The sequence below is a fragment of the Colletotrichum navitas genome, assembly GCF_030913465.1.
Source record: "Colletotrichum navitas strain CBS 125086 chromosome Unknown LY79scaffold_257, whole genome shotgun sequence".
NCBI classification, from domain to species: domain Eukaryota; kingdom Fungi; phylum Ascomycota; class Sordariomycetes; order Glomerellales; family Glomerellaceae; genus Colletotrichum; species Colletotrichum navitas.
This window is the reverse complement of record NW_026850803.1, coordinates 1-26,674: the sequence shown is the minus strand read 5'-3', so window position 1 is coordinate 26,674 and position 26,674 is coordinate 1. Positions and strand designations below refer to the sequence as shown.

At 46.0% G+C, this 26,674-nt stretch overlaps 4 protein-coding genes across 4 annotated transcripts; 2 read left to right on the top strand and 2 right to left on the bottom strand.

Annotated features, from left to right (window-relative positions):
* Window positions 1–2,897: 2,897 nt before the first annotated feature.
* Window positions 2,898–10,960, bottom strand: LY79DRAFT_531018 (beta-ketoacyl synthase domain-containing protein; the record flags this gene model as incomplete). The annotated part of the gene is made up of 3 exons (XM_060556225.1): window positions 2,898–3,853; window positions 3,922–10,249; window positions 10,313–10,960. 3 exons carry the CDS (start codon window positions 10,958–10,960, stop codon window positions 2,898–2,900), a joined length of 7,932 nt encoding a protein of 2,643 aa, XP_060406782.1.
* Window positions 10,961–12,910: 1,950 nt separating this feature from the next.
* LY79DRAFT_645254 (FAD binding domain-containing protein) lies at window positions 12,911–15,566 on the bottom strand (the record flags this gene model as incomplete). Its single annotated transcript, XM_060562439.1, has 7 exons — window positions 15,249–15,566; window positions 15,118–15,183; window positions 14,520–15,042; window positions 14,399–14,461; window positions 14,121–14,329; window positions 13,971–14,037; window positions 12,911–13,886 (listed from the first exon to the last, which is right to left on the bottom strand). The coding sequence occupies exons 1-7, from the start codon at window positions 15,529–15,531 to the stop codon at window positions 12,911–12,913; spliced, it is 2,187 nt and encodes a 728-aa protein (XP_060406781.1). The 5' UTR covers window positions 15,532–15,566.
* Window positions 15,567–21,341: 5,775 nt separating this feature from the next.
* Window positions 21,342–24,680, top strand: LY79DRAFT_574000 (aconitase family protein). The gene is made up of 7 exons (XM_060559539.1): window positions 21,342–21,698; window positions 21,829–22,031; window positions 22,121–22,663; window positions 22,801–23,341; window positions 23,429–23,766; window positions 23,885–24,062; window positions 24,204–24,680. The coding sequence occupies exons 1-7, from the start codon at window positions 21,392–21,394 to the stop codon at window positions 24,560–24,562; spliced, it is 2,469 nt and encodes an 822-aa protein (XP_060406780.1). The 5' UTR covers window positions 21,342–21,391; the 3' UTR covers window positions 24,563–24,680.
* Window positions 24,681–25,560: 880 nt separating this feature from the next.
* Window positions 25,561–26,674, top strand: LY79DRAFT_181320 (Intradiol ring-cleavage dioxygenase; the record flags this gene model as incomplete). Its single annotated transcript, XM_060551305.1, has 3 exons — window positions 25,561–25,980; window positions 26,057–26,325; window positions 26,455–26,674. Coding segments are annotated over exons 1-3 (782 nt in total), but the record flags the coding sequence as incomplete, so codon positions are not given.

The following is a 26,674-nucleotide window of genomic DNA, read 5'->3' as shown; positions in this document are numbered from 1 at the left end:
ATTATATATAGGCTATAGATTTTAGCTATTATATAGGGTTTTAGTGTTAATAAAGGTAGTAGTAAGGTAAAGATTAGGTTATTATAGGAGGTCTAATAGCTAATTACTAGTAATAGGTGTACTTTAGCTAGTCTTTTATTATATAGGATTATATTATAACCTTAGATATTCTTAATAAAGTTAAGGTCTTTAAGGTATAGTTTAAAGTTATATAATTATCTTTTAATAATAGTAATTATTTTATTAGTCTAGTAGGCACCTTTCTCTTATTAAAGGGTATTAAATATATATTAAGTAATTAATAGGTGTTTACTATAGTTAACCTATACACTATAATTAATAAGAAAGTTATATAGGCTTATTAGAACCTTTTAGTTAATTACTTTTAAGTTATTTATAGACTATTTACTAAAATCCTTATAGGTATAGTAAAGTAATTTACTACTAATATAGTTATAATACTTATAACTACTAATATAAAATATAGTAATAGTATTAAGTATAAGAGCTTATTACTTCTTTATAAGGTTAATTAATAACTTCTTAATATAGTCTTTTCCTTATTACTATAGGAGAATATACTATATAAAGTTAGTAAGTATAGTAAAAATATTATTAATTATTACTACTTACTACTTTATATTAGATAGTATATTATACTTATTATAAACCTTTTCTTATTACCTTATAGGTAATAAGGTAGTAGCTTATAACTTTTACTTACTTCTAAGCTTATTATACTTACTTATCTTAGCTTAGGTCTTTTACTTATAGGTGTAGTATTATTTACTATTATTCTCTATTAACTTAATAACCTCTTAAATATAGGTGTTTCTTCTAGTAGACTAGAAGGTATATATATTTATTAAAGGGATTACTACTAGTAGTATAAATAGTTAGGAAAAAATATACTCTTATAAGTAAATAACTTAGGAAAAAATAATAAGCTATTATATTAGCTACTTATTAACGCTATTAGTTACTAAAAGGAGTATATATATACAAAAAAGAAGTTAGTAAGCTAAAGAGCTTATAATAAATAGGATATAGTAAATAATTACTAGTTAGTTATAGGTATATAAAGTAAGAGGTTTTTTATAGTTAAAAATACTTCTCTAAAGGTAATAAAGCTTATATAATAAATATAAATTAATAAGGTTTCTACTAGTTAAGAAGACTAGTTATAAATCTATTAATTAACCTATTATAATAAGTAATTAGTATAAACTATTATAGTAAGGGTATTTATAGAGGCGTTTTTTAGTACTTGCTTACTCTAGGCGTATAAATAATTAACTAGTAATAATTACTTCTTCTTATAGTCTTTACTAATCTATAGTTTAGATAGTAAAGTTAACTTATATAGTTAATAGTAAGGTTAACTACTAATTAGTGTTAATAACACTAAGGGATAAGTTAATATAGTTAACTATATATATTAATAGTAATTAATAAATAATAGTAATAACTATAGTTCTTTATTATATATAAAGAAAAAAAGGATAATTATTATAGGTTAGCTAGTTAAATAACTAACTAATTACTTATAAATCCTTAGAGAATTTATAGCTAAATATCTAAGGATTTACTAGTAATAAGTTATTAGGGTTAACCTAATAACTCTAATATTTATCTATAATAGTTAATATTATAATATATAAGTTATATAAAGATAAAAAAGTAATTATAAAGATAAGGTAATTACTAGTAATTACTAAAGTAAGCACTTACTAGTATTTACTAAGTGCTTACCTTATATAAAGATAATAATTACTTATAATTATTAGTTATTTAGAAGAATTAGGACTTATAAATAAGATAAACTTAGACACACTTAAGGATAGACTTTTATAGCTCTTTAGTAATTAACTTCTTATAATATAATTTATTTAAATAACTTTTAGTATTTAACCTTAGTAATCTAATTAACAAGAGCTATATAAGCTACCTTTATAACTATTAACTACCTAACTAATTACTAAGTAATTAATAGACTAGTAAGCCTATACTACTATTAACTAAGTATTAACCCTAGCTTATTCCTAGTAGAAACCCTACTGTTAGATTACTAACTATAATAATATTATACTACTTTAAGTTAGTCTTTCTTTAGTAGTTAACTTATAATACCTTAGTATTTATTTATTTTACTTATAGTAAGTTCTTTTCTTTAACTATATTATTATAGATTTATTTAGTAATATTATTCTAACCTATAATCTAGAATTACCTTAGTATTAGGTAACTAAGTAATACTAAGAGACTAGTTATATTAGTATAGTTATTATATATAATAGAGAGGTTAATTACCTTCTAGATACTTTATAAGTAGGCCTTTTAGTTTAGTTATTAATACTAAGTAGACTAGTCTACTTAGCTTTTTAGCTAAGTATTCTATATATACTTTTAGTTATTTATAAAACAAAAAATAGTAAGTATTATATAAAAGCTATTTACTACTTTAAGTAATATAAATTAGTATTAAAAATAAATTATTAATTAATTAAGTATAAACTACTATAATAATAATTCTTAGTATTTACTAATAAATATATTACTATATCTTTATTTACTAAAAATATCTATATATTTCTAATTGTTATATAGCCTAAGGTTTAAGTATATATAATATTAGATTTTAGTTATTTTAGTAGTAAAATATATTCTAGTAATATGTCTAATATCTTATAATAACCTTTCCTAATCCGGTCCCATGGTCTAGGAGGTCTATGCTAGTCACGAGCATATTGCGCCTACTTTGACAATTCCAACCAACCAACCCAGATTCAGAAGCCATATACCTAAGTACCTTCTAATCCATCCGCCATCGTACCACACCATCTATCAATATCAAACCTCCCGAGGTTCTCTACTACCTTCGTCTCACACTTCTTAGACTACATACCCAACTGCCTCACAAGGAACTCGTATCCCTCCTGCACCGCCGCCCAGTGCTTCCCCTCGGTGTCCGGGTACAAGTCAAATAAATGCACCGCGCCATCCACCACAGCCAGCCCGCTCGGGACCCCCTTCTCCATAAGCATGTCCCTGATCCTCTGCGTGTGCTCGACCGGAACGAGGTCATCAGCGGTACCGTGGATCAGGAATGTCGGCACACTGTAGTCGCCCGCCCGGACCCGTGCGAGCGCGCTCACCGCAGCGACACGCGCCGCATCGGGCTGTGGCCGGTTCTCCCAGTCCACGTCGGCTTCAGCAGCGGCCCGGCTCGGCAGCCCGTCCAGCAGCGTTGGAAGCGTCTGCCCCCGCCAGTTCATGTGCAGCGCAATGCGCGACCTCGGGTCCGACAGCGACATCCAGCCCCCAACAGCCCCCCGCCCGCCGTCGCGTGGTGGCGTCACGTTATAGGCGGTGATGGGACCGCCGGCGCGCACGCCCTCGAGCAGGTCGTAGCCGCCCTGCGCCTGGGCCTGCTCTGCCGCCCCTCTGGTGTTTTCGGGGAAGTTGGCCCGCCGCCAAAAGTCCGACTCGTAGTCGGACGGGCAGTAGAAGGCCAGGATGGCGTCGGGCGGCCGGATCCCGCGCGAGGGCGCCGTCCACGAGAGGCTCATGGCCAGTGTGCCGCCCGTGGACCAGCCGACGACGGCCACACGGCTCCCGTCTGCGCGCACGTCCGGCCGGGACAGCGAGGCCGACAGGGCCGGGAGCTGCGTCCGCGCCCAGTGCAGTGCGGTGCAGACGTCTGTCATGGGGCCCTCGGTCAGCGTCATTTCGGGACACAGGCGGTAGTCGATGCTGACTGGGAGGAATCCCTTTTGCAGCAACAGCCGTGTCTGCCGCGGCCGGATGTCCCTGCGTGAAAGCATGATATGGCCACCGCCGTGGATCATGAGCGCTGTGTACCTTACTTCGTCAGCTGCATGGCATCAACACGTGGCGGTTGTGCAGTAAGGTGGAACTTACCAACTGGCCTGTTAGGCTTGCCAGCATCGCTCTGCTGCGGATAGTATAGGTCAGCCTGGAGTGAGATGCTGTCAACATTGGCATATTCCACCGTGTCTCTGGTTTCCAGGCGCCCGGGCCGGACCGCCTCTAGCCTCGAGGTTGGCGCAGTAACAAAGCTAGCTATGAGGCGGTACTGATCCGACTCCTCGCTGGCGTCATCGCTCCATTTGACATGCCTGAAGCCAGCCCTCAGCAACGTGTCCCTCCAGAGTGTCTCGCTGGCAAGCGCATGCCTGCGGCCGTCCTCAAACAGCCACCACCCTTCGACCAGGCCAAAGACGCAGTCCAGCCAGTAGATGTTGCGGGTCAGCTCGAGCAGGCAGAGCACGCCATTGTCCCTGAGCAGCTTGCGCAGGTTGGTGCTGGACACGAATAGGTCCTTGGTTGCGTGGATGCAGTTCGAGGACACGACAATGTCGTATCTGCCTACGTGCTGATGCGGGGGCGCCTTCTCTACGTCGAGCACCGTGTATTCCATCGCGCCGCCGTATTGTGCGAACTTGCGCTTTGCCGCCGCCACGAGTGACGATGACAGGTCCGTAAACGTGTACGTGAAATCGACGCCCATGCCTGACAGCGTCTGAAGCAGGTGGCGCGTTGTACCACCCGTGCCTGCGCCCAGCTCGAGGATCCTCAGCCTGCCTGCGCCTGGACCGCGGCGACCAGGCGAGAGGGCCGTCATGAGGTAGCCGGTCAGCACCTTGGTCCCCGTCAGCCACATGGGAGAGTTCAGATATACATCCTCGAGCAGGTCACGATCGGCCTTGCTTCCGAAGAGAATGTGGAGGGGGTCCGTCTTGCCGGAGAGGACATCGGCGAGCCGCGTGCCCGTTGCCCCGAGCAGCTTGAGCTCACCCGCGTGCTGGGGGAACTCGGCGCTGAGATCCTCATGCAGTCGTGCCGTGTCGACCTCCTCGATGGGGACGTCTGTCCTGACGTACTTTCCTTCTTGAAAACGCAGCAGTGACTCGTCGCACAGGATCATGTAGTACTGGCCCATTACCTTTGCGTGTTTTGGGATGTGGGCGATCGCTGGGAGGGCCTCGCCCGGCTTGAGGCTGGCCATATTGCAGCCCAGAGCGGAAAATGCCTGCAGCACGTATGCGGCGACCAGCTTTCTCTGCTTCGGGTACACACGCGTCCGGAAGCCAGCATAGCCGGCCTCTTGGGCAAAGTGCCGATAGCCATCTCTGATGGCGGCGAAGTCCTCGTCTGCATGCTCCACCGGCTTCCATTCTTCTTCGCTTGTCGTCCCGAGATGATTAGGGACGGCGCTACTGTGGCCTATTCCCATCACCGTCTCCTGGACAGCCGTGATAGATGGGGATGGTGTTTCCTTGAATTCCCTGGTTTTATGCGAAATAATAACATCAACTAGATCACCATATCGAACTCCACGAGGAAGGCTCCCCATGTCGATCTTGATGCCAAATTCATGCTCGATGGCAGAGCCAAGCTCCATTCCCAGGAGCGAGTCGACGCCGACCTCTTCAAGGAGGACGTCCCGCGCAATGCCACCAGTGATATCGAGGTGCTCGGCCACCAGCGCCTCAAGTTTAGACGTCGCCTCCGGGTCAGCCTTGACCACAGGGGTGGCATAGGCGGTGCTGTCAAAAAGTGAAGTCGTCCAACGCGAGTCATGTTCGCAGCTGGAGGCTGCGTTGCACTCGCTGCTGTGGCTGATGCTAGATGTGTCAGACGAGGCCGAAATGGCCGCGCAGAGCGACCCGAAGTCACCTCTCAGAAGGTCAGCCGAGATGTGCACGGAGAACTGATCATTAATGGCATTTAACACCTCTGTCGACATAAGGGAGTCTATTCCCCATTCGCTGAGAAGAGTCTCGTCGCGGATCGCGTCAAGGGGCACGTCCATCACCTCGTTGAGCAGGTGGCGCACGGCAGCGCTGATCACACCGACCTCATCTACCATGCGGGCACGTAGCTTTTCAGTCCTCGGTTTTTCCGACCTCGCCGCTAGTGTCTCTCCATGCTCCTTCGCAGCAGGTTGCTTCTGAGGCGCAAGCAAACCAGAGCTATGGCTCCAGGCCTTGGCTGTTGCTTTTGTGGAAGGCATATTGGCTCGCGCCAGAACCCTTTGAAGCGAGTGAACATTTGTCTTCGTGAACCTGACTCCGAGGATCGTCATAACTAGGGCACCGCTCCTCTCATCTAGGATGTAAAGATCATTGAGCAGGTCGCGGTCTCCCCCGCTGCGAACGAAATTCGAGTATACCAGCCATGGGCCACGGCCAGCTACGGTGTCCTCCAGCGCCAGACCCTGGTTGATCTGGAGCTGTTCAACCTTAGAGCAGATATAGACCTCGTCATTCCCACAGTCGTCGAGCCCATTGACGTGTAGCCCGGCGACCTGCGTGAAGTTGTCAATGGCCAGCGGGTTGCAAATTGACACGTCTTGCCTCTGTGACGGTGATGATGTTGCCGGCGTCGGAGGCGGCAGGAATATATACCCTGCGACCTCGCGGTCTTGGGACGATATCTTCTGCACGCCGCGGTAGATGGCCGAGTAGTTGACGACCTTGTCAAACATCTTGTATACCAGAGCGCCCTTGATACCTGCCGAGGCGTCCGAGGCGAACATATCCTTGCATTTCTTGGTGTCGATAAGCCGCTGGGTCCGCTCAAAGGATGCCGCCATCTTGGGGTTCTTTGACGGGAGCATAGAAATGGACGCTGATGCGTGCCGCACCTTCTTCGTGGGTTGCGAGTGCGGGAAGCTGGTAAAGGTGACGTCCCACGATTGATTTCCCCCGCCCTGCTGGCTCTCTTCGAGGGTGATTTGGACTTCCCAGCTGGTGTTCCATCCAAGGGGCGCGAATATCTCGAGGTCGCAGACCTCGGGCACGTGCTCCTCTGGCTTGAATCCCGGTGTGAGGAGCGCTGCTGCTCGCGTGGCCATCTCGACGTAAAGAGACAGCGGGCAGAGCGGGTTGCCAAGGACACGGTGCCCATTGATTAAATCAATAAATACGTGGTTTGTCTGTTCGATCCGGAATACGGACGTATGTGCATCAATCTTCTCAACCAGAGAGACCATCCCTGCCCGCTTCTCCGTAGCCATGTCAGTCTCAGCAACATGCTTGTCGATATACTCGAGCGAGTGATGGTGCTTCTCGAATTGGTACGGAGGTAAGTGTAACACGGCGTACATATTTCTCTGGACATGGTGGAATGGCCAGAATTGAATCCGGACTCCCTTGCTCCACAGGCCCAGGGTGACATCGGCGAGGGCGTCCAGAGGCTGTTTGCCGCCGAGATCTACTGGGTGGAACGAGTGAGGCGAAGGTTCTGAAACCCGAAGCTCAAGAGCCTGCCGAACCAGAGGTATGGCGGCAGATCCGGAGCCGGCTTCGAGCCACAAACAAGGCCCATGCCTAGCTTGGAGGCGACTCACTGCTTCGCCGAAACACACGGGCTCTCGGGATTGTGCCGCCACTAGCTCTGCGGTGACTTGTTCCCAAGCCCTGCCGGGGGAACATGTCTCGACGGGGATGTCTGGTTGTCGGAGTCGGATGGGCTTGATGAGATCCCGGTAGCCCGGCAAGATGTTGTCGACGAACTTGGAGTGAAAGCCATGCGTGACTTCCAGCCGTTTCAACGCAGGCGACGCCAGCCCGCCCTGCTGGTTCTGCGACACGAAGGTCTCAAAAGATGCAACCGCAGCCTCGGAGCCCACGATTACCTGCCTTTTGGGCGCGTTATAGCAGGCAACCTCAACATCGATGTCCCTCTCTCGGGCCGCCATCACAAGCTGCTGCGTCCGGGCCGAGTCCACATCAATGGACACCATGGCACCCCTCTCATTGCCCCAAGCACTTTGCACCAGTGCTGCGCGGCCCGCTATCAGCCTGATGCCGTCTTCGAGGGACATGGCGCCCGCAACACAGAGGGCAGTCAGCTGGCCGAAGCTATGCCCGATCACGGCCTGCACCTGCAAGCCTGCGTCGATCCATGATTGCGCGCAGGCGTACTGGACGGTGAAGATGGCGCAGTGAAGCGTCACGATGTCGGCGATGGGTTCTTGGGTGAACACGGCCGGGAGAATCCCGGGGTATCCTAGGGACCGGACAATGGCATCGCAGCTGTCCATGTGTCTCTTCAGCAGGACGGAGCTGTCATATGCCTCCCTCGACATCTTCACCAGCCTACCGGTCTGGCCTGAGAAGACAAGGACAACGGGTAGCTTCTCACTTGCGCCAGGCCCTTTGGCTGGTGACTGGACTTCCTTTGTCTTTGCCAGGGCCTCGATTTCTCTCTTGAGTTCATCTCGAAGGCCCTCGAGAGACCAGATCCGCGCCTTCCATGAGAATGGAAGCTCGGGGTTCTGTCGCATGGAAGCCCAGTAAGCAATACTTGCCAACGGTGGTGGGAAATGGCTCCCAGCCTGGTGATCCAGGTATGCAAGAAGCGCGTTACAGTTGGCAGACAGGCTTGCAATAGACTTGGCACGGATCATGATGGGGTAACTGTCGGAGGCCCTCGCGCTGGTCAGGTCAGATCCCGGCTGCGTGGGCGGAGGTTGGCAGATTAGCAGTGCTGCGTTGCTGCCAGCAGCGCCGTAGTTGTTGACGATGCCCGCCATGAAGTCGGTTTCCCACGGCCTTGGGGCCTCGGGGATCTCCATGTTGGACGGGAGAAGCGGTGGGATACTCGGATTCAGCGTCCTGAAGCTCGCCTGCGGCGTGATGGTCCGGTGCTGCATCATCAGGAGCACCCTGATGATGCCAGCCACCCCCGACGCGCCCTCGAGGTGCCCGATGCTGCCCTTGACGGAGCTGAAATACAGCTTGCGGGACGGCTGGTTTCCGAATACCTCACGGATGCTGGCACACTCGATTGGGTCGCCTTTTGGTGTGCCTGTCCCGTGCGCCTCGACATATGACACGCTCTTTGGATCCATATGCGCCCGCTGGAGTACTCTCGTGTAGAGGCTCGTCTGTGAGGAAGACACGGGCACGGTGATGGGAGCAGTGTTTGCGTTCTGGTTTACAGCGGAGCCGGCGATGACGCCGAAGATGTTGTCGCCGTCGGCCACGGCTGCCGAGTACCTCTTAAGCATTAGCACCCCGGCGCCCTCTCCTCGGCAGTAGCCGTCCGCGCGGGCGTCAAAGGACTTGGACTCGCCCGTGGGGCTGAGGAAGTTCGCCGCAGCCAAGTTCTGGTGAAGGGTCGGGCTGGTGATGACGTTGACACCCCCGGCCAATGCCATGGAGCAGTCCCCCGACCGGATGGCCTGGCAGGCGGTGTGGATGGCAACGGCCGAGGAAGAGCAGGCCGTATCGAAGACGAGCGATGGGCCGTTTAGGCCAAAGAAATGACTGATCTTGCCACTGACAAATGCTCTCACGGCCCCGGTGACCGAGAAGGCCGTCGGGGCGTGCGAGGCCACATTATCCTCGTAGTCGGACGCCGCCACGCCAATGTAGCACCCGACGTCCCTGGGCTGCCCGCCGCGGCTGAAATACCCGGCCGACTCGAGGGCCTCGTATGCTACCTGGAGGATGAGCTTGTGCTGCGGGTCCATGGACCTGGCCTCGCGGGACGATTTGTTGAAGAACTTGTGGTCGAAGGCGAAGGCGTCGCGCACGAAGTTCCCGAGGAACGGCGTGTCTTCCTTGGGGGAGCGCCGGAGGCCCGTCGTGGCGAAGCGCTCGCCCGGGAGCCTACCAAGCATCGACGAGCCGGAGAGGAGGAGCTGCCAGAACTCGTCGAGGTTGTCGGCGCCGGGGAGGCGGCAGGCCATCCCGACGATGGCTATTGAGTCGTCCGCATACGTGTGATATGAGGCCTCGGCACTCAGGCCCCCGAAGGATGCCGAGGTGGCTATGTCGAGGCTGTACTTGTTGACCAGGGAGTGTGGTATGCAATCCACGGGGCCCAGTGAAATGACCAGGGGTTTTGCGGACGGCGTGGACGACACCCGATATAGTGCTTTCGCCAGAGCCTTGTGCCATGCCGCTTGGTCGACCAAGATAGATCTGAGCGCAGTCTCTTGCAGCTCGTTCGAGTCGATGGGCTCGCCATCCCCACCAAACACTTGTGTGTGCAGCGAGGCTGAGCCCGGAAGACGAAACCGTGCATCTGACTGCCCGAGTGATAGCACTTTTGCGTATATTTCCTTGTTTCCTCGTGAGTGGAAGCGGCCGTTGAGTGGGATGGGCTTTGTGACCGCTCCAATTGAGTTGAGACTGTTCATGATGTCTCTGGAAGATTGCCGATCTGCAGTGACGGTGACGTTGCTATCATCCAAGATGACAGAAATATAGGCCTGTGTGAGGTTGAGCTGATATCCTCCTCTGGTCTGCACATTGTGCAGGAAGGAAAGACAAACCTGGGGAAACTGTTCCAATATTCCAAGAACTTGTTCCCTATCGCTTTGCTGCTTCCAACGCACGACAAAGCACGAGAACTCCCCTGGCGGGCTGGCCGACCGAGCGTCCAGGTCAACGTAAGCCCCGATTGCCAGCGCCAGGTTTAATGCGCGTGCAGCCACCTGAATAGCCTGCACTTCGTCCTCGGAGGTGGACATGGCGATGGCAGACAAGAGGCCGATGCACAAGCCCTGAAAGCCGCCATTCCGGGCGACTGACTGAAGCACCTTTCGATGTGAGGTGCCTACATGTCTCAGGTAAGTGAAGTACTCAACCATGTGGATCAAGACGGTCAAGGGCGCGAGTAACATGTTGGGCATAGCCGTTGTGTTCGTTCCCAAGGCTGGCACGAGGCCCTGCTCATCGTCACCATGTCCTCCAAGGAGGCTGACCAGCTGCTCGAGCTGGTTCCTGCCGTCAAGACCGTCCAGCTGCGGATCAAAGGCGACCAGGGCGTCCCAGGCGGCAGGGAGGCCATGCATCGCCTCGACGATGCCTCTCTGTTCGATTCTACCATGGAGCAGAGACCGCAATCGCAGCAGCGAAGCTTTTGATAGAGTCCCAGCTTGAGATCCGAATACTACTAGTGAAGGAAACTGGGTCGTCATTTTGCCTTTCTGCTCGCGGTCCTCTGCTTGATTGGTTCAACTGATTATTACATTTGGGAAAAACTAGTTACTTATGCAACGGTTACCTAAGGGGCTGGTTAAGACCAAGTTGTTGGTTGAAAAGAACTTGGAATTAGTATAAAAGGGTTGTTGCAATTTCTGTACTGATAGAGCTGAGGGCCCCTGACCGCCGGAATTCTGTTAAACCCTAAGATAAAGGCCTTCCTCTAAGGGTCTTTACTGTGTTATAGCCACGATATAGTGGCTGTGACGGTTCATTCGCTTGCTGAAAGTGGTTAGATACGGCCAAATACCATTTCGCCCCCACCCGTACTCCATGTAAAGGCCGCAAGGGCCTAAAGGGCCCTATTATTACATTCCACTTTAATAAATTACTATCCATTTATTAAACCTTATTCGAAAGCTACTATATATATAGTTTGTTAATGGGGACGGTTTGGCACCGGGGTGGAGGGGGGCAATCTAGTTCTAGATTAGACTCTTGTTGTTCTTGGTTGCTGGCGCCGTGCGGGACATCGTTCCCAGCTGAGTTTAGTGGAGTGTTATACAAGGTGGGGCCACTTGAAGTCCCCACGTATGAGGCACCCTTTCCCCAGCAATATGCTGGCGATAGCTAGATTAAGAATCAGCTTCTGTTTAATACAGGACCTACGTTTTAATTACTGTTCCCATACTGGTGCTGTTACAATAGGCTACACATTAAATCAAGATTTTTAACTTAAATTATTTACTTCTTAAATTGTTAAAAGAAGCTTATTTAGATATAAAACTTGAAACAAATTCTTTAATATTAGTAATATATTTTTATTACAAAAATTAACTATATTAGACTTTACTAAAGTGCTAAAGTTTGGAAATATTGTAAAACTAACCTATTCCCTCAAGAGCGATAAGGCCCTATCTCTACTTATTTCTCCGCACTACGCGCACGTGACAAGAATACATGACGCAACACCATTTATCTCAATGTTATTTTGTATAGCAACACCACTAAAATTAATATTATTAACTATTTAGTAATGTCTTCTGATTCTAATACCTCTGTGACCTCTGGTATATCTGCTAAAGCTGCTAGAGCTACTAAAGAAATACAGGACTATATTAGGGTCTGCCTAGGCAACCTACCTAGAATTACCTACAATAAAGACTAGTAGCCCTAGGTAAGACATCTAGGAATAGTGTCACTTGGCAAAGAAAGTCTTATCGTAGTTACTTAACTTATAACGTGGCTCTTTGTAAGGAGGGAAATTGCTGGTACCCCTGGCATAGGCAAAAATAGGCGTAAATAGAGGTACTAGGTATACATGTTCTGACCTTTGCGGGGTCATTACTGGTGCCCACAGTGGAGATGGGGCCTTATTGCTCTTGAGGGGATATACTAATCTAACCTAATCTCTCGTTGCCAAGGGAGTAACTAACGGCTTATAGAGATTCCTTCTTTCTAGATACCCTTTCCTCTATATTGGCCTTTTGCCCCTATATCCAAGATATCTGACACCTGGCCACGATTTTCTTGCCCCTTCCTAAATAGTACTGACAAGTACTTGGCACTGATTGCTTCAGTTTCTGCTTATTCCGGGGCTGCCCTAGGAAAAACCGCAGTGGAGAAAAACCTAGGGCAGCCAGTTGCGGCTGCACAGGGCTACATAAAGTGTGTGTCGTATACATCGGCCTGAACTCTCTCCAAAGTAGCCTTTGCCTAGTCGCTCAATGGAGGATGCATCTGATTAATGTTAGGGAATATTAGAAGTAGTAGTGCTAAAGGCAGATACGTCAAGGGCTTTCAAAAATACACGCCCTGTTCAAGTTAAAAAAGTCTAATTAATTAAATGTAGATTTTAGAGTTTTTGGTGTAAAACTCTGTGTGTGAAGGGGGTGGTTCGTGAAACGGTGGTCTGACTAATGGTCTGCTCTAGCAGAGGACTTCTCTCATCGCGCATTGACCTCATTCAAGAACCCAGTAAAGTACCCCTTAATGCTCTCCGAGTCCTCCGGCCATGCGCTCATTCCAATCATCAGATCAGGCCGAACAACGATGACAGCGCCACGAGCGTGATTGATACCATAGGTGTAATGCGCGTCCTCGTCCGGCGCACGATCATCGTAGACCACAGTCGCCAGGTCTGCTAGTCTCGTAAGCCTTGGTCTGGCTGTGTTGCCGTTTACAACGTGACCACCGCCCCCGAGCAATAGCTGCCGAGACTGGTGTGGAAGGGCCTTGGTGATGAGGAGTAGGTTGAACCTGTCACTCCCGCCGAAGCGTGCCCAAAACCCGGAGGGTCCATCGCCGAGCCCGAACTGGCACAGATGCGCCAGGCCCTCCCGCGCTGGCCCGCGGAGGTCAGAGGCAAATACCAAGATGTGGAACCGGCCGACGCCGCGCATGCGGTCATACAGATATCCCGTGCGGTTTGTCTCGAGACATACTCGAGGGCTCGGGGCGCGGACACCGTTTGCCACGGTCGTGGGATGCGAAGACGACCGCGCAGCGGGCTCAGACGCCGACGGCCCCTTGCCCATCTCGGGGCATATGGCAGAGACAACCGTGGGGCCCTCTACACCCATCAGGAAAAACGCGTTGCGGCGGTAGAAGTCGTTCACGAACCGACGGTCCGCCTCTACCGTCCCGTCGAGCTCAGGCAGCGCCATGTCGTGAGCCTCGAGCTCGTCGCCTAGCCCGCGCAGCTGGGCGAGGGGGAGCTTCAGGTTGCAGATGAAGCGTAAGTTGGCCCCCGAGGTACGGATCACGCGGTTTGCGTACAGGCGCCTCTCGCAGTCGTAGGTGGGCAGTAGCACGTCCGGCCGGGCATGGCCGCGGATGCTGAGCCCCAGCTTCCACCCCAGGTTGGCTGCGTCGTAGATGGACGAGTTGAGGCCGAATGCGCCCATGGTGCTGTGGACGTGTCTGTTGTATTGTTAGCGTTCTTGATACATGCAGGGGTGAGGTTTTCTTTTTTTCTTTTTTCGGAGGGGGGCGGGGGGCACTCACGCCGCGTCGCCTCCAATCCACACGCGCCCATCTTGGCTCGAATAAGTCCTCGCCACTCTTTCATTCACTGGTAGAAAACAAGGTGATCAGCCTCTGGTTCTTTGAGCTCCATAACTGCAGGTACGAAAACAAGGGACAGAAAACACTAACCTCGCCAGAGAGCAAACCAACTCATCGCCGAAGCAAACTCAACTTTCCAGGGAGCCATAATCTTGTTCAAGTGCTCAAGGACCTCGTCCGGAGTGATGCCATGGTCGTGGATCTGGGTTTCTCCCACAGCGGAATCGTTGCTTCTTCGGGAGACCTTCATGGCAGCCTCTACCTTCTCGGCCTTCGCCCCCGTGATTTGGACATAGAACCTGTGGGTGTGAGCGATGTTCGTTTTCACAGGGTTGCAATCCACCATTGTTCCTCGTGGCTTGACTTACCGCGTCTGGCCCTGCTCTCGCGGAATGACGATACAACCTCCGTACTCTGAGTGGCTAAGATAGCTTGATTTCGTCAGCGCACTTTGCAGAAGTCCCATTACTTGGTTCAATTGGGCCTCACTTGAATCCAAGAATATGAGGATAATCCGTCTTAAACTCGCAGTCCATAATAGCCCAGAAGCAGCTCGTCTCTAGTCCATCAAACGGAATACCTAGGGTCTTGCGGATCTTGCTGGACGCCCCATCAGCCCCGATAAGATACTTGGCGCGGACATTCTCCGTCTTCCCAGATTTGAGGTTTTTTATAACTGCAGAGACCGGGTAATCTGAGCCCTGGCCTTCCTGTACCTTAAAGCTCTCCACTGTGGCGCACCGCTCGACTACGGCCCTATGCCGCAGCAGGTCGCGGACGTAGATCTTCTCGACCTGGCCCTGAGTAATTACGTGGACGCCCTTGTAGCGCGAGTCGCACTGCCTAGACCAGCCGTGCAAGAGCTTCTCACCGTTGCGGTACAGCACCGTCGAGTTGAGGATCGGACCCTCTTCCGCCCCTTCGGTTCCGACACCCCACGATTCGAGGTACTCGAGCCCCCTCGGCTGCAGGCCGTCTGCTCTGCCTGAGAGGCACGGCCGTTCGGTCTTATCTGTGGATCTCAGTTCAGTTATTTGCACTTAGCCTTCGGCATTTGTGCTGTGGAAGGCTACCCTAGAGTACCTACCGACAATGCGGAAGCTGATGCCTTGCCTGGCCAGATTCATGGCCATTTCGAGCCCAAAAGGGCCGGCTGGCAAACTCGTCAGAATATCACTGCTCCATATTCCGTGAGCACAAAATCTTGTCACTGCTCACCGCCACATATGATAACGTCAACCTCTTGCGCCGGATCCCACCAGCTCGGTGGCCCTCCAGGTGCAAGAGTGCCATTATATAGTGCCGGCCACGTGCGAAGCCGGCTCCGCCCGTAGGAATTCTCGGCGGTAGACGTGAACTCATCATTCTCTGGCTGAATACCATAGTGGGATGGCTCTCCTTGAGGGCCCGTAAAGTATTGTTGCTGACTCCAGATAGCCTCGTGGTCAGCAGGAGCGAGGTATCCGTTTTTCCAAGTGCACGAAGGCAGTGACTTGGCCATGTTGACTTCATTGGGTTGAAAAAAGTCAAGGGAATGTCAGACTCCGGCCATTTGCAATCGTAAGGCTTGAGTACTTCTTTTAAATACTAGTAGGGATATTCACAGTGTGAATTTCACACAGACCCCATCGGCTACTATATACGGAGGAGCCTGTCAAGAGTAATGATCCATAGTGCCAAGACCACCCTATGTCAAGTGACGAGGGTAATTGCAGGGGTGCCCCCAGTGAGTAGTTGCGGGCAGCATTTCATCCCCTTGAGAGCACCCATGTGAAGCTGGATTTAAGGCTTTTAATGGCTATTAGTTGTCAAAGTGTGGCAATTAGCAATAAGCAAAAGTAAGGCAAATTTCGCTGTTATTAGCTAGATAGATTTCCCTACTTGAAAGTAGTAATTTAGATAACAAATACATTAGTTAAAAGGCTATAAACTTAAAGCTATAAATATAGTAAATTCTTAGTAAATACACTATTAATATATATACCTAATTAAGTTAAGGATATTATTATAACTAACTACTATATTTATATACTTTAATAACTAATAGTCTAAATTATAAGTTACTAATTAATATTAATTAAAATAGTATATAGTATATATATAATATATCTTTTAACTTTTATAATAAATAATAAGTTAGTTACTTTTATAGCTATACTTAAAGTCATTACTAATTAAAGTAAATAGTAAGTATAGTTAAGGTAAAAGATACTACTATTAAATATATAAAAAGAAATTAACCTATTTATTACTAATAAAACCTAGACCTAGACTATAATATCTATAAGTATTTAGCTAAATATACTAAAGCTATTAAACTATATAATAAAGTAATTAGCTATTACTTAATAGATCTAGGACTATATAAAGAAAAAATATTTAGCTTTATTACTAAATAAAGCTTAGGTAATAAGTATATTATAGCTTAGTAAAAAGATATTAAATAATATAAATATAATAAAAAGGTCTAATATACTTTATAAGTAAATAGTCTATAGAAGTAAGTAGTCTACTATTATAGTAGGTAATCTAATAGTAAGGTTTCTACTAAGAATAAGCTAAGGTTAATACTTAGTAAACAGTAAAGTAGACTTACTAGCTTATTAATTACTTAGTAATTAGTTAAGTAGTGAATAGTTGTTTTTAGAGGCAAAAGGGACAGATAAGGGTAAAGATAAGAGATAGAAGATAAGATATAGAAGTGTTATATTGTTATAGATGTAGAAGAGCTTATAGATCTAACTAGCTAACTAGAACTAAGGATATAAGGGGATTACTTATCCTTATCTATTAGGTATTCTAAGGATTTCTTTAGTATTCTAGGTTTAATAAGTAAGCTATTAAGTTATAGGGTATTATTTTACCTATAGTAGGGTATTATTTTATCTATTTACCTTATATAACCTAGAACTATATTCTTAATTTCTTAGAGAAGGAGGAGGTCTTACTTAAAAGACCTATTCTTTATATATAAATACTATTATTATATAGTCTATATAGCTGTTTTCTAAGTAGTTATTCTTATATCTAGTGTATACAGTGTATACAGTATTATTAATACTGTAATATATATTCTACTTCTTTATTATATTATTATCTTATTTTTATATATATAAGGTCTTTAAACCTTAATATCTAATAGTTATAAAGCTAGCTTATATAGCTTCTTATTAATTAAATTACTAAAGTCTAAAGTTAAATACTAAAAAGTATTTAGTAAATACTAATAAGTACTTACTCTAGTAATTACTAGTAATTACCTTATCTTTATAATTACTTCTTTATCTTTATATAACTTATACTATAGTTCTTTTATATCTAAGGGGGTATCTTAATTTAACCTATTGTTAGTCTTATATAAATACTATACTACTTACTAGATATCCTGTCTAGTAGAGCAATATTACCTATAACTTGTTAGGTTATCATAAAGTAGTACTAGTATTTATTAAATAGATTTTCTTACTTAAAAGTAGTAATTTAGATAATAAATACATTAGTTTAAAGGCTATAAATTTAAGGTAATAACTACAGTAAATTTACTATAGATATATAATTAATATATTTCTAATTAAATAAGGATAACCGCTATATCTACGTACTTTAACAGTTAGTTACCCTAGCCTACTTATAACATAAAGCTAAGTATAAAGTTTAACCTAAACCCTTTTATCTAAGTAGCTAACTTATGTCCTGTAGTATATAGTAGTCTTAGCTATAACTACTACCTAGGGGCAACTTAGTTAGCGCTATAAGCTAAATACCCCCTCTTTATAGAGGAGGCAAAAAAATAAGGTTACTACTAGGAAAATAGGGTTACTACTTGTCCTAGCCTAGTCCTACTTTTTATTATATTCTTACTAAAAACAAGTAATTATTTAGATATATTATTAATAGATATTAATAATAACTAAACTATTTACCTTACTTTAACCCTTTAATATACCTTACTAATATAATAAGAATATAATTACTACTAAAAAAGTAGCTAAGATACTATATATTACTTATTAATAAGTAACCTACTAATAGGTAGGCAAGCTAGTAACTAATATACTCTTTATATACTAGGCTACCTAGGATTATAGTATATCTTATATAGTAATTTAGAAGTACCTCTAGGCCCTTTAGGAAGGCTATAACCTCTACGTTAGCCTAGATAAGCCTAGCTAGCCCTAGTTACTTATAAAGGCTAAAGATATAGCTCTTAGCGCCTTTGTTATATAGCTTTATAAATCTAGCTTTTTAGCCTTATTACTCTAGGTTAAAGAAATAGCTAACTACCTCTGTAGTATCTAGGGTTAACTACTAGTCTCTAAGCACTTTATTTAAAGCTAGCTTACTAACTATCTAAAGCTCTAGAAAAAAGGCACTATTAAACTAGTTAAGTTATACTAGAAGAGAGCTAAGTTAGACCTAGCCCTAATAGAGGACTTTTTTACCTAGTACTAGGCTACCCTCTATAAGTATAATATTAGCCTATCTAAGATATAGAATACTAATAAATCTAGGTGCTAGATTAGCTACCTTAGTAGCTAGCTATATATAATTATTCTTAAGTAGCTACTAAAATATAACTATTTACCTAAAGTTATAAATCTAGCTAATTAAGAGTTATATACCTTAGTTAAGTCTAGTAATATATTTAGTAATATTATCTTAGTATATATAATCTTTAAAATATAGTTAGTTATTACTTAGATAGATTACTAAGTCTAAGAAAGTATTTACTTTATATATTTACTAACTAGCTTTTTTAACTAAGAGATTATAATAGACTATATATAGTACTTTAATATAAAGTTATATAAATAAGAAAGGTTAGGTAGATAGGAGAAGAGATAGGGAAATTAGTAGATAGAAGGATATATATATGTTTATTGTTGTTAAAAGACTTAGAGAATAAAACTACTTCTAGTGGTTTCTTCTCTTCTATATATAATAAATAACACTTACTAGATCCTTCTATAATAGTATATATTAACCCTATATTATATATATATTAACCCTTTATAATAGTTATAGTTATATAGTTATTAGTAGTTCTGAAACCTTTGGCTTGTTACGGATTCGCTGGATCCGGTTTCACTTGTTTTGCCTAAGTTAGGCAACCTTGTTTAAAGTACCCTAGGCTGTATCCTGGGCTGTATTGTATCGTTGCCTTGACCTTGACCTTGTTAACCTTATTAATGCGTTAATACTCTTAGAGGCAAGGCACTTCTAAGAGAGTAACTATTAATAGGTCTTTATAGGTCTATTAGGTTATATATAGAGTATATCTCTATATAGGCAACTATAATATCCTTATATATATATATTTTTATATCCCTTATAGTAATATTAGAATAAGGGTTAGGGTTAGGGTTAGGGTTATATCTTCTTATAAGCCTTATATCTAAGTATATATAAGGTTAATAAAGTATTATTAAATAGGCTACTTCTTTAAGGACTATTTTAGTATTAATATATATAGTTATAATACTTATAATTTATATTTACTTAATAGTTAACTAAGTAAATAAAAAGTAAAATATTATAACTATTAAGATACTATAAAAAAGTTAAAGTAGCTATATTACCTTCTCCTTCTTAATAGATTTATAGGCTATATAAGTCTAAAGCTTATAGAATATTATATTAACTTTAATATTATTTTTGCCTTTTTTTTGCCTTATATAATACACTTTCTTTAACTAATAAATATAAGAGTCTTTTAATACTTTAAGAAGGCCTAATAGACAGTGCTCTATAGGTATATATAGGAAGGTAACCTTATATTTACAAGAGGTAACTTTATTATTACCCTTAATACTATAGTTAAAGAGGCCTTTACTACTGCCTATATTATAAAAGGTTTTAAGAAAGTAAATATATAGCCTATATATAATAATATTATACTTAGCTAACTAGTTAAGAAGATATAATAAAGTAATAAGGATATACTATTATATCTTATTTATTATTTACTATATAATAACTACTTTAATAAGGTAATTTTTACTATTAACTATATAAAGAAGAAATATAGTAGTATATAGAGTAGTCCTTTAAAGAGAGGATTTAAAGTAGTAAAGTAACTAATTTATAAAGGATCTTTTACCTATAAGTACTAGTAATAATACCTTAAGGACTAAAATACTAAACTAGAAATATAGTAATAGAAAAGCTAGTGCTAGTAAGCTATTAAACTATAATACTCCTTTATAACTAGTGTTACTATTATAAATATAAAGGAGGTATATAATAAGTAAGTTATAAAGGTAATATAAGTAAAAATATAGTACTAATAGGCAGTAGTAAAAAGAATAGCCTATAAGTAAGAAAAAGAAGTCTAGTAGTAATATAGTGCTACTAAGTATTAAGAGGTAGATAAATAAATAAAATAACTAACCTTTAAACAGTAGCTAGTCTATACTAGAGAAGATTAACTATATATTCTATTTAACCCTTTAGATCTATAGTAGTATAATAATAATACTAAAGGTAAAAAAAATTTACTATTAACCTTAACCTAGCTCCTTTACTATAGTATATACTTAACTAATTTAAGTATATAGTAAGACCTCTTAGTTAAGGTAATATTAATTAGGCATTAGCTAATATAGCTATAGAGGCAGTAAGGCTAGAATTTAACCCTAAGATCTTTATAGATATTAATAACCTTATTAACAAGGATATTAATTTAGTTATATTAAGTAAAGAATTAGTTAGTATACCTAGGAGTAATAATAATAATAATAGTTATATATTATTACTATTACTACTAATAACACTAATAGCTAGCCTTTTAATATTATAAGGTCCCTTATAATATAAGTTATAATATTACACTATAAAGGATAAAATAGATAGCTAGAAGGCTATAGGGGTTATACTATAAAATTACCTATTTATACCCCTATTAATATAAATAAAAAAGGACTAGTAATATATAGTAAATAATAATAAAAGTAATACCTATATTATAGTAGTAATATAAATTTATAGTTATTATATAAAAAAAGAAAAAAAGGTACTATTATAAAGCCCTTAATTAGGGCTATTAATTAATACTACTCTTGTTATTATATAACGTTATAGGCGTTATTACTTTAAGAAATAAAAAGTTGACTATACTATATAACGCACGCAAAAGTAAGGGTATTCGTGATGGGGGTTGGCAACCCCTTTTTCGGAGTAGCAACCCCATTTTTTCGCCCCCTCCGTGAGGAGGGGGTGTTTAGCTTTGACGAAGGCTGACTAACACCCTCGGGTAATAACTTGGGGTTTTCCAATCCGTCTGGTGTATTTCTTCTCCTTATGTCCTCGTCATCCACATTGTTCCGTATTCGAACATCAGTGACCCCGATTTCAATTACACCATGGCCGATGAACCCCTTCACTCCCGCCTGGTTCAGATCTTGCAGACCATACGGGGCGTTCGCCTGGACGATGACGCTTGGGCGTCTATCCAAGCAGGTGAAGAGCAGCCATCCTTGCATTCACTTACCGTCTGGGCTGCTCTTAGTGCCTACTTGCGACGCAATGGACACGAGAAAGAGAGCGATGCTATCCAGCAGACGTTGAGCATCGCTACCGCGCCGACCAACTTGGGAGGCATGGCTTTGTCGTGGGACGACCCGGTCGCGACCGAAGAGGCTAACGAACTACTTCTTCTGACCTCAGCGTGTATGCAATGCTCCTCCCACTCCCTCCGGGTTCCCCTCTTCGGCGCCTTCGCCACATATGGGTCCGGGGTTGTCTTGTAAAAGTGTTCCGTACAGCGACTGCCGTGCTAACCGGGGCCTTTATTCCTCAGGGCTCGAGTCGTTGAACTCAGCCGAGCGGTACGACGGAGTCGTTGCCGCCCCCCTACTTTCCCGTCCCGCTGGCCGTCCACCCATGAACGTAACGGAGAAGATATTTGCTCTGCACGATCTATCTCATGCCGGTTATGTTAGGACAGGCGACATAATCACTATCTCGGTAGACTGGGTGATGGCGAGTGAAGCCAGCTGGCATGTAAGTCTCAAGCCCTTCCATCTACCCCTCTGCCCTTGCGTCGTCGTCTGGCTGCTTGGTGGCGCGTACTGATCCGGGACCCGGGGCAGGGCATGCTCCAAGCATACAATAAGCTCGGCGACCCGGGCGTGTTCCGCAACGACCGTTTTTGGCTGGCCGGCGACCATTTCGTCGACCCGCGGCTCGCCGACACGCCCCTGATGCAGAGTCTAGTACGTAAAATGGACTTTGCGCGTAAGAGGTTCAAGATGACGCAATTCCAAGGCAATAACTATACTATCATGCATACCGAGTTTTACCGCGAGCGAGCTCAGCCCGGGCAGATCATCATTGGTTCCGACTCGCACACGTGCAGCTCCGGCGCCAATGGCTGTCTGTCCATAGGCCTCGGTGCTACCGAGGTGACTATGGCCTTGGTTACGGGCCAGATCTGGTTCAAAGTCCCCGAGGTCGTGGAGATACGCTTCACTGGCAAGCCAGCCCGCGGCGTCGGCGGGAAGGATATCATCCTGTATATCCTGCAACAGCTGAAGCGAAACACAGTCGCGGCTGACAGGGTGGTTGAGTATACCGGACCTGGCTGCCAATGGCTGAGCCCGGATGCGCGCTTCGCCGTGGCCAATATGACTGCGGTATGTGTGACAATGGCGCCCGTTGACTCTATTGTCGCCTCCCTCCTCAACCCTAGTTGCGCTGCCCACAACCCCCCCCCACCCCGGCCCACCACGTCTCGACCGTTCCTCGTTGTCGTCTAATAGTCCTGGCCTAGGAATTCGGTGGAATCACAGGCATATTCGTTCCCGATGTTGTCACAAAGCACTTCATCGAGTCCCGTAAAACCAACCACCACAAGAAGGCGTCTTACTACTTCAAGGCCGACGAGGGATGTTCCTATGCCGAATTGTACGAGATTGACCTGTCCAAGGCTGAGCCCTCAGTAGCGCGGTACCCCAGCCCGGACGACGTCGTGCCTGTCGGTGAGGTCGCGGGCACCAAGCTAGATGGTGTCTTCATCGGCGCCTGCACCACGGCCGAGGAGGATCTGGTGGCAGGCGCCCTGGTGCTCCAGGCCGGCCTGGATGCAGGCCTCAAGCCCGTCGCTCATGGCAAGCGCCACGTCGTCCCCGGCAGTCGCCCCATCGAGCAGCACTTGCGCAAGACAGGCCTTATCGACATTTACGAGCGAGCGGGCTTCACCATCGGCGTCCCCGGTTGTTCGTTCTGTGTGGGACTCGGCGCCGACATGGCCGCGCCGGGTTCGGTGTGGCTGAGCAGCCAAAACCGCAACTTCAAGAACCGCATGGGCAAGGGTATGTGCACATCGTCGCAGTTTCCGCTTCCCCTTTTACAACCACCAACGGCGTCCCTAATATTGACTGCATGTCTGCACCCCCTAGGCGCGATCGGCTCCTTGGCCTCGGCCGCCACCGTGGCAGCATCATCCTTTGACATGATGGTAAGATCGCCGCAGGAATTGATTGACTCTATCCCAGAAGACCGATGGGACAGTGTCAGAGGAAAAGGTTCGTTGCCTACCGGTGTCTTGGAAGAGCCCATGTGGGTCCAACCCCCGGGGCAGGATAGTGCCATCGGGGCAAACACGACATCGGGTGCTGCCACGGATGCCGCTTCGGACAGCACCGCGACGAATACGCCGCGCAGCGTGGACAAGCCGGCTTTGGACACCATTAAGAGCAAAGTATACCGCATGGGTGACTTTATCGACACAGACGCGGTAAGCATGACGGCACCCGCCGCACCTTTGGCCCGAGGGTCGGTAGCACCCAGGGCAACAGCGTGCCATCAGGCCACTCTGTTGTTTTTCTCCGCTGACTGTTTAAATGCCGCGGCAGCTTGCCCCTGCTCAATTCCTGCTCACGTCCAATACCAACCAAGAGCTGGGGGCTCACTGCTTGGAGAGGACCGATCCTGATTTCCGCGCCGCCGTTAAAGCTGGCTGCGAAGTTGTTGTGGGCGGAAAGGCTTTTGGTTGTGGATCAAGTCGCCAGGAAGCTGTTCAGGCCTTGCTGGGTAAGTTCTGTCCGGAAACAAGTATTCTTGTCTCGTTGTCCCCTCCCCCCCCCCCGGCTCCTCGGCTGCCTTTTGCCCCGAGAGTCTTTCTCCACAGGCAAGGTAGCTCTGCTAATAATGATATTCAATTTCCTTGTTCAGGTATTGGGGTCAAGTGTGTCATTGCGAAGACCTTTGCATTCATCTTCGCTCGGAACATGCCGTCCCTGGGACTATTGGGCTTTACTATCAACAATGACCGATTCTACGAGCTCGCAGAGACGGGCGCCGCCATTGAGATAGACCTGGCCCACAACGCGATGCGGATTGGCGGCGAAGAGTTCACCTTTGCGCTGTCGCCCCTGGAGAAGAGACTGACGGAAATCGGCGGCTCGACCAACGCCTTCTCCAAGTTCGGAAAGCGGATCTACGATGCGCTGACAAGAGGAGTTGCCGTTTCTACGGGTAAGGTACACAAACCAACGGAGAAGCACGAGGGGACTGCAGTCATGGCGTGGTGAAAGACGGGCCACGTTTAACGCGGGTTTTTATATAGTACATTGGTGTAGAGGACAGATGATTCAGAGGATACGTAGAAAAGCACTGCATTCTAGTTTTCAAGTCAAGCTTCAATTGCCATTCTCTGCCCTGTTGTAATCGCATGCTGCTATGCTTGTCATCTCAAATTAATGTAACGGCTTATCTAAGCTATAAATAACTGCCTGTCTAATCTTGAATATTATCAAACCTTGTATAAATTAATGGCGTTTTATTATAGGTATATTCGAGTTAATTCAAAAGTATAAGTTATATAATATTTTGATTTTACAAGTACTATGGTACCAGGCCGAAATAAAATACCCCTGTTACGTATCTTCCTCTAACACTCACCACCCTACTTATTTCAGTAGCAGGCATTACAGTACTGTTTACTAGCCTAGTCAGCTGGACTGTGTGGCGATATTACATAACTGGGGTATTTTATTCCCCCCTGCCACCCTGTATACTTACTGAAACATTATTCATTATTAATAAGAACAACTATTAAATACTATAAATTAGACTTCAGGACTGTGTGGGCGGGGACGTACTGGTACTGACCCCGAAGGCGACTTGGAACAACCTTTGGAAAGAAATCGGCAGGCAAACACGCTCCTGGATCCTTTTTCAGTATTATAAGTTAAACACGAGGCCGTGAGGCGTGGCGCTCGGGATCTCTATTGGAGTGTAAAGACGGGTTCTCCGGGCGGCTGCGTCTCTCGCGGCACAAGGCCATCGTGGTGCGCCGGATCGAAGTTTACCCCCTCAGGCCTGGGGACCCTTCGATGCCGCCCACCCACTCTGCCGCGTCATGCGACCCCGCACTTTCAGTCTTCAGCGGCCGGAAGCTACCTAGCCCACTTATAATGCCATTTGAAGCCCTATAGCCCGCCCAGTAACACAAGAGAGTCAGGGGCCATGAGACCGAATACCAGCTCCACAATCATCCAAACACTTCCCAAAGCTCTTTCGAATATAAAGCGGCTTCTCCTCTAGCCCCCACACCACCCGATACCATCACACCTGCTGCAGACCACCTGCCTGCCGTACGACACCGTCTTCCCCGCAAAACCCCGCCATTTGTACCACACGTTATTGCCGCCACCATGGCCTCCGCCACCAATGGCTCAGATGGCCACAGCGCCCCCAAGGACGACAATAGCAAATATGACCCAAACTTTACACAACATGTTATCGATATGATGAGCCCCGAGACAAAGCCAAGGCACAGGGAGATCCTTTCGTCCCTAATTCGGCACCTGCACGACTTTTGCAGGGAGGTCGAGCTTACGCAGGACGAGTGGATTATTGGCGTTAATTATGTAAACGCTATCGGCCAGGCCTACAAGAAGAACCGCAACGAGGCATGGAGGGTATGCGACATCCTCGGGGTTGAGTCGTGAGTCTCCCGCAGAGCCCTCGAAACTGTCGTGCCCCCCCCCAGCAGCTAAACAAGACGCACGCCTGTGCAACAGGCTTGTTATCGAGATTAACAACAAGATTGTGGCCCCCAATGGCGCCCAGCCCACGTCGTCCGCCATCCTGGGCCCCTTCTGGTCGCCCGATACGCCCTTCCGGGAGAACGGCGACAGCGTAGTCCAGAATATGCCCCCGGACGGGCAGCTTACCTTCTTCCACGGCGTCATCAAGGACGCTGAGACGGGCAAGGGCATCCCCAACGCCATCTTTGACATGTGGCAGGCCAGCACCAACGGCAAATACGATATATTTGACCCCGAGAACCGTACGTATCCCTCAAGCCAGCCAGCCCCCTTTACCTGTAACTACGCCACCCGTCACATCACATGGCACAACCCTCTTGCGGGGACTTGCGGGGAGCAAGCATGACTAACCCGTCCGCCCGCGCCGCCAGAAACCCGCCACAACCTCCGCGGCAAGTTCCGCACCAACGCCGACGGCAAGTTCTGGTTCTACTGCCTCAAGCCGACCGAGTACGCCATCGACACGTCGGGCCCCTCGGCCGAGCTGCTCCGCATCATGGGCCGCCACCCCTACCGGCCCTCGCACATCCACATGATTATCACGCACGACGACTACGTCGGCATCACCTCCCAGCTGTACCCCAGCGACGA

What these genes read in the sequence shown, in the direction of transcription:
- LY79DRAFT_574000 (XM_060559539.1), top strand. Translation starts at nt 21,392, where the DNA reads ATGGCCGATGAACCCCTTCACTCCCGCCTGGTTCAGATCTTGCAGACC. An exon ending in ACTTCTTCTGACCTCAGCGT is followed by an intron (nt 21,699 to 21,828) that starts GTATGCAATGCT and finishes TTTATTCCTCAG; the next exon opens with GGCTCGAGTCGTTGAACTCA. An exon ending in ACTTTATCGACACAGACGCG is followed by an intron (nt 23,767 to 23,884) that starts GTAAGCATGACG and finishes ATGCCGCGGCAG; the next exon opens with CTTGCCCCTGCTCAATTCCT.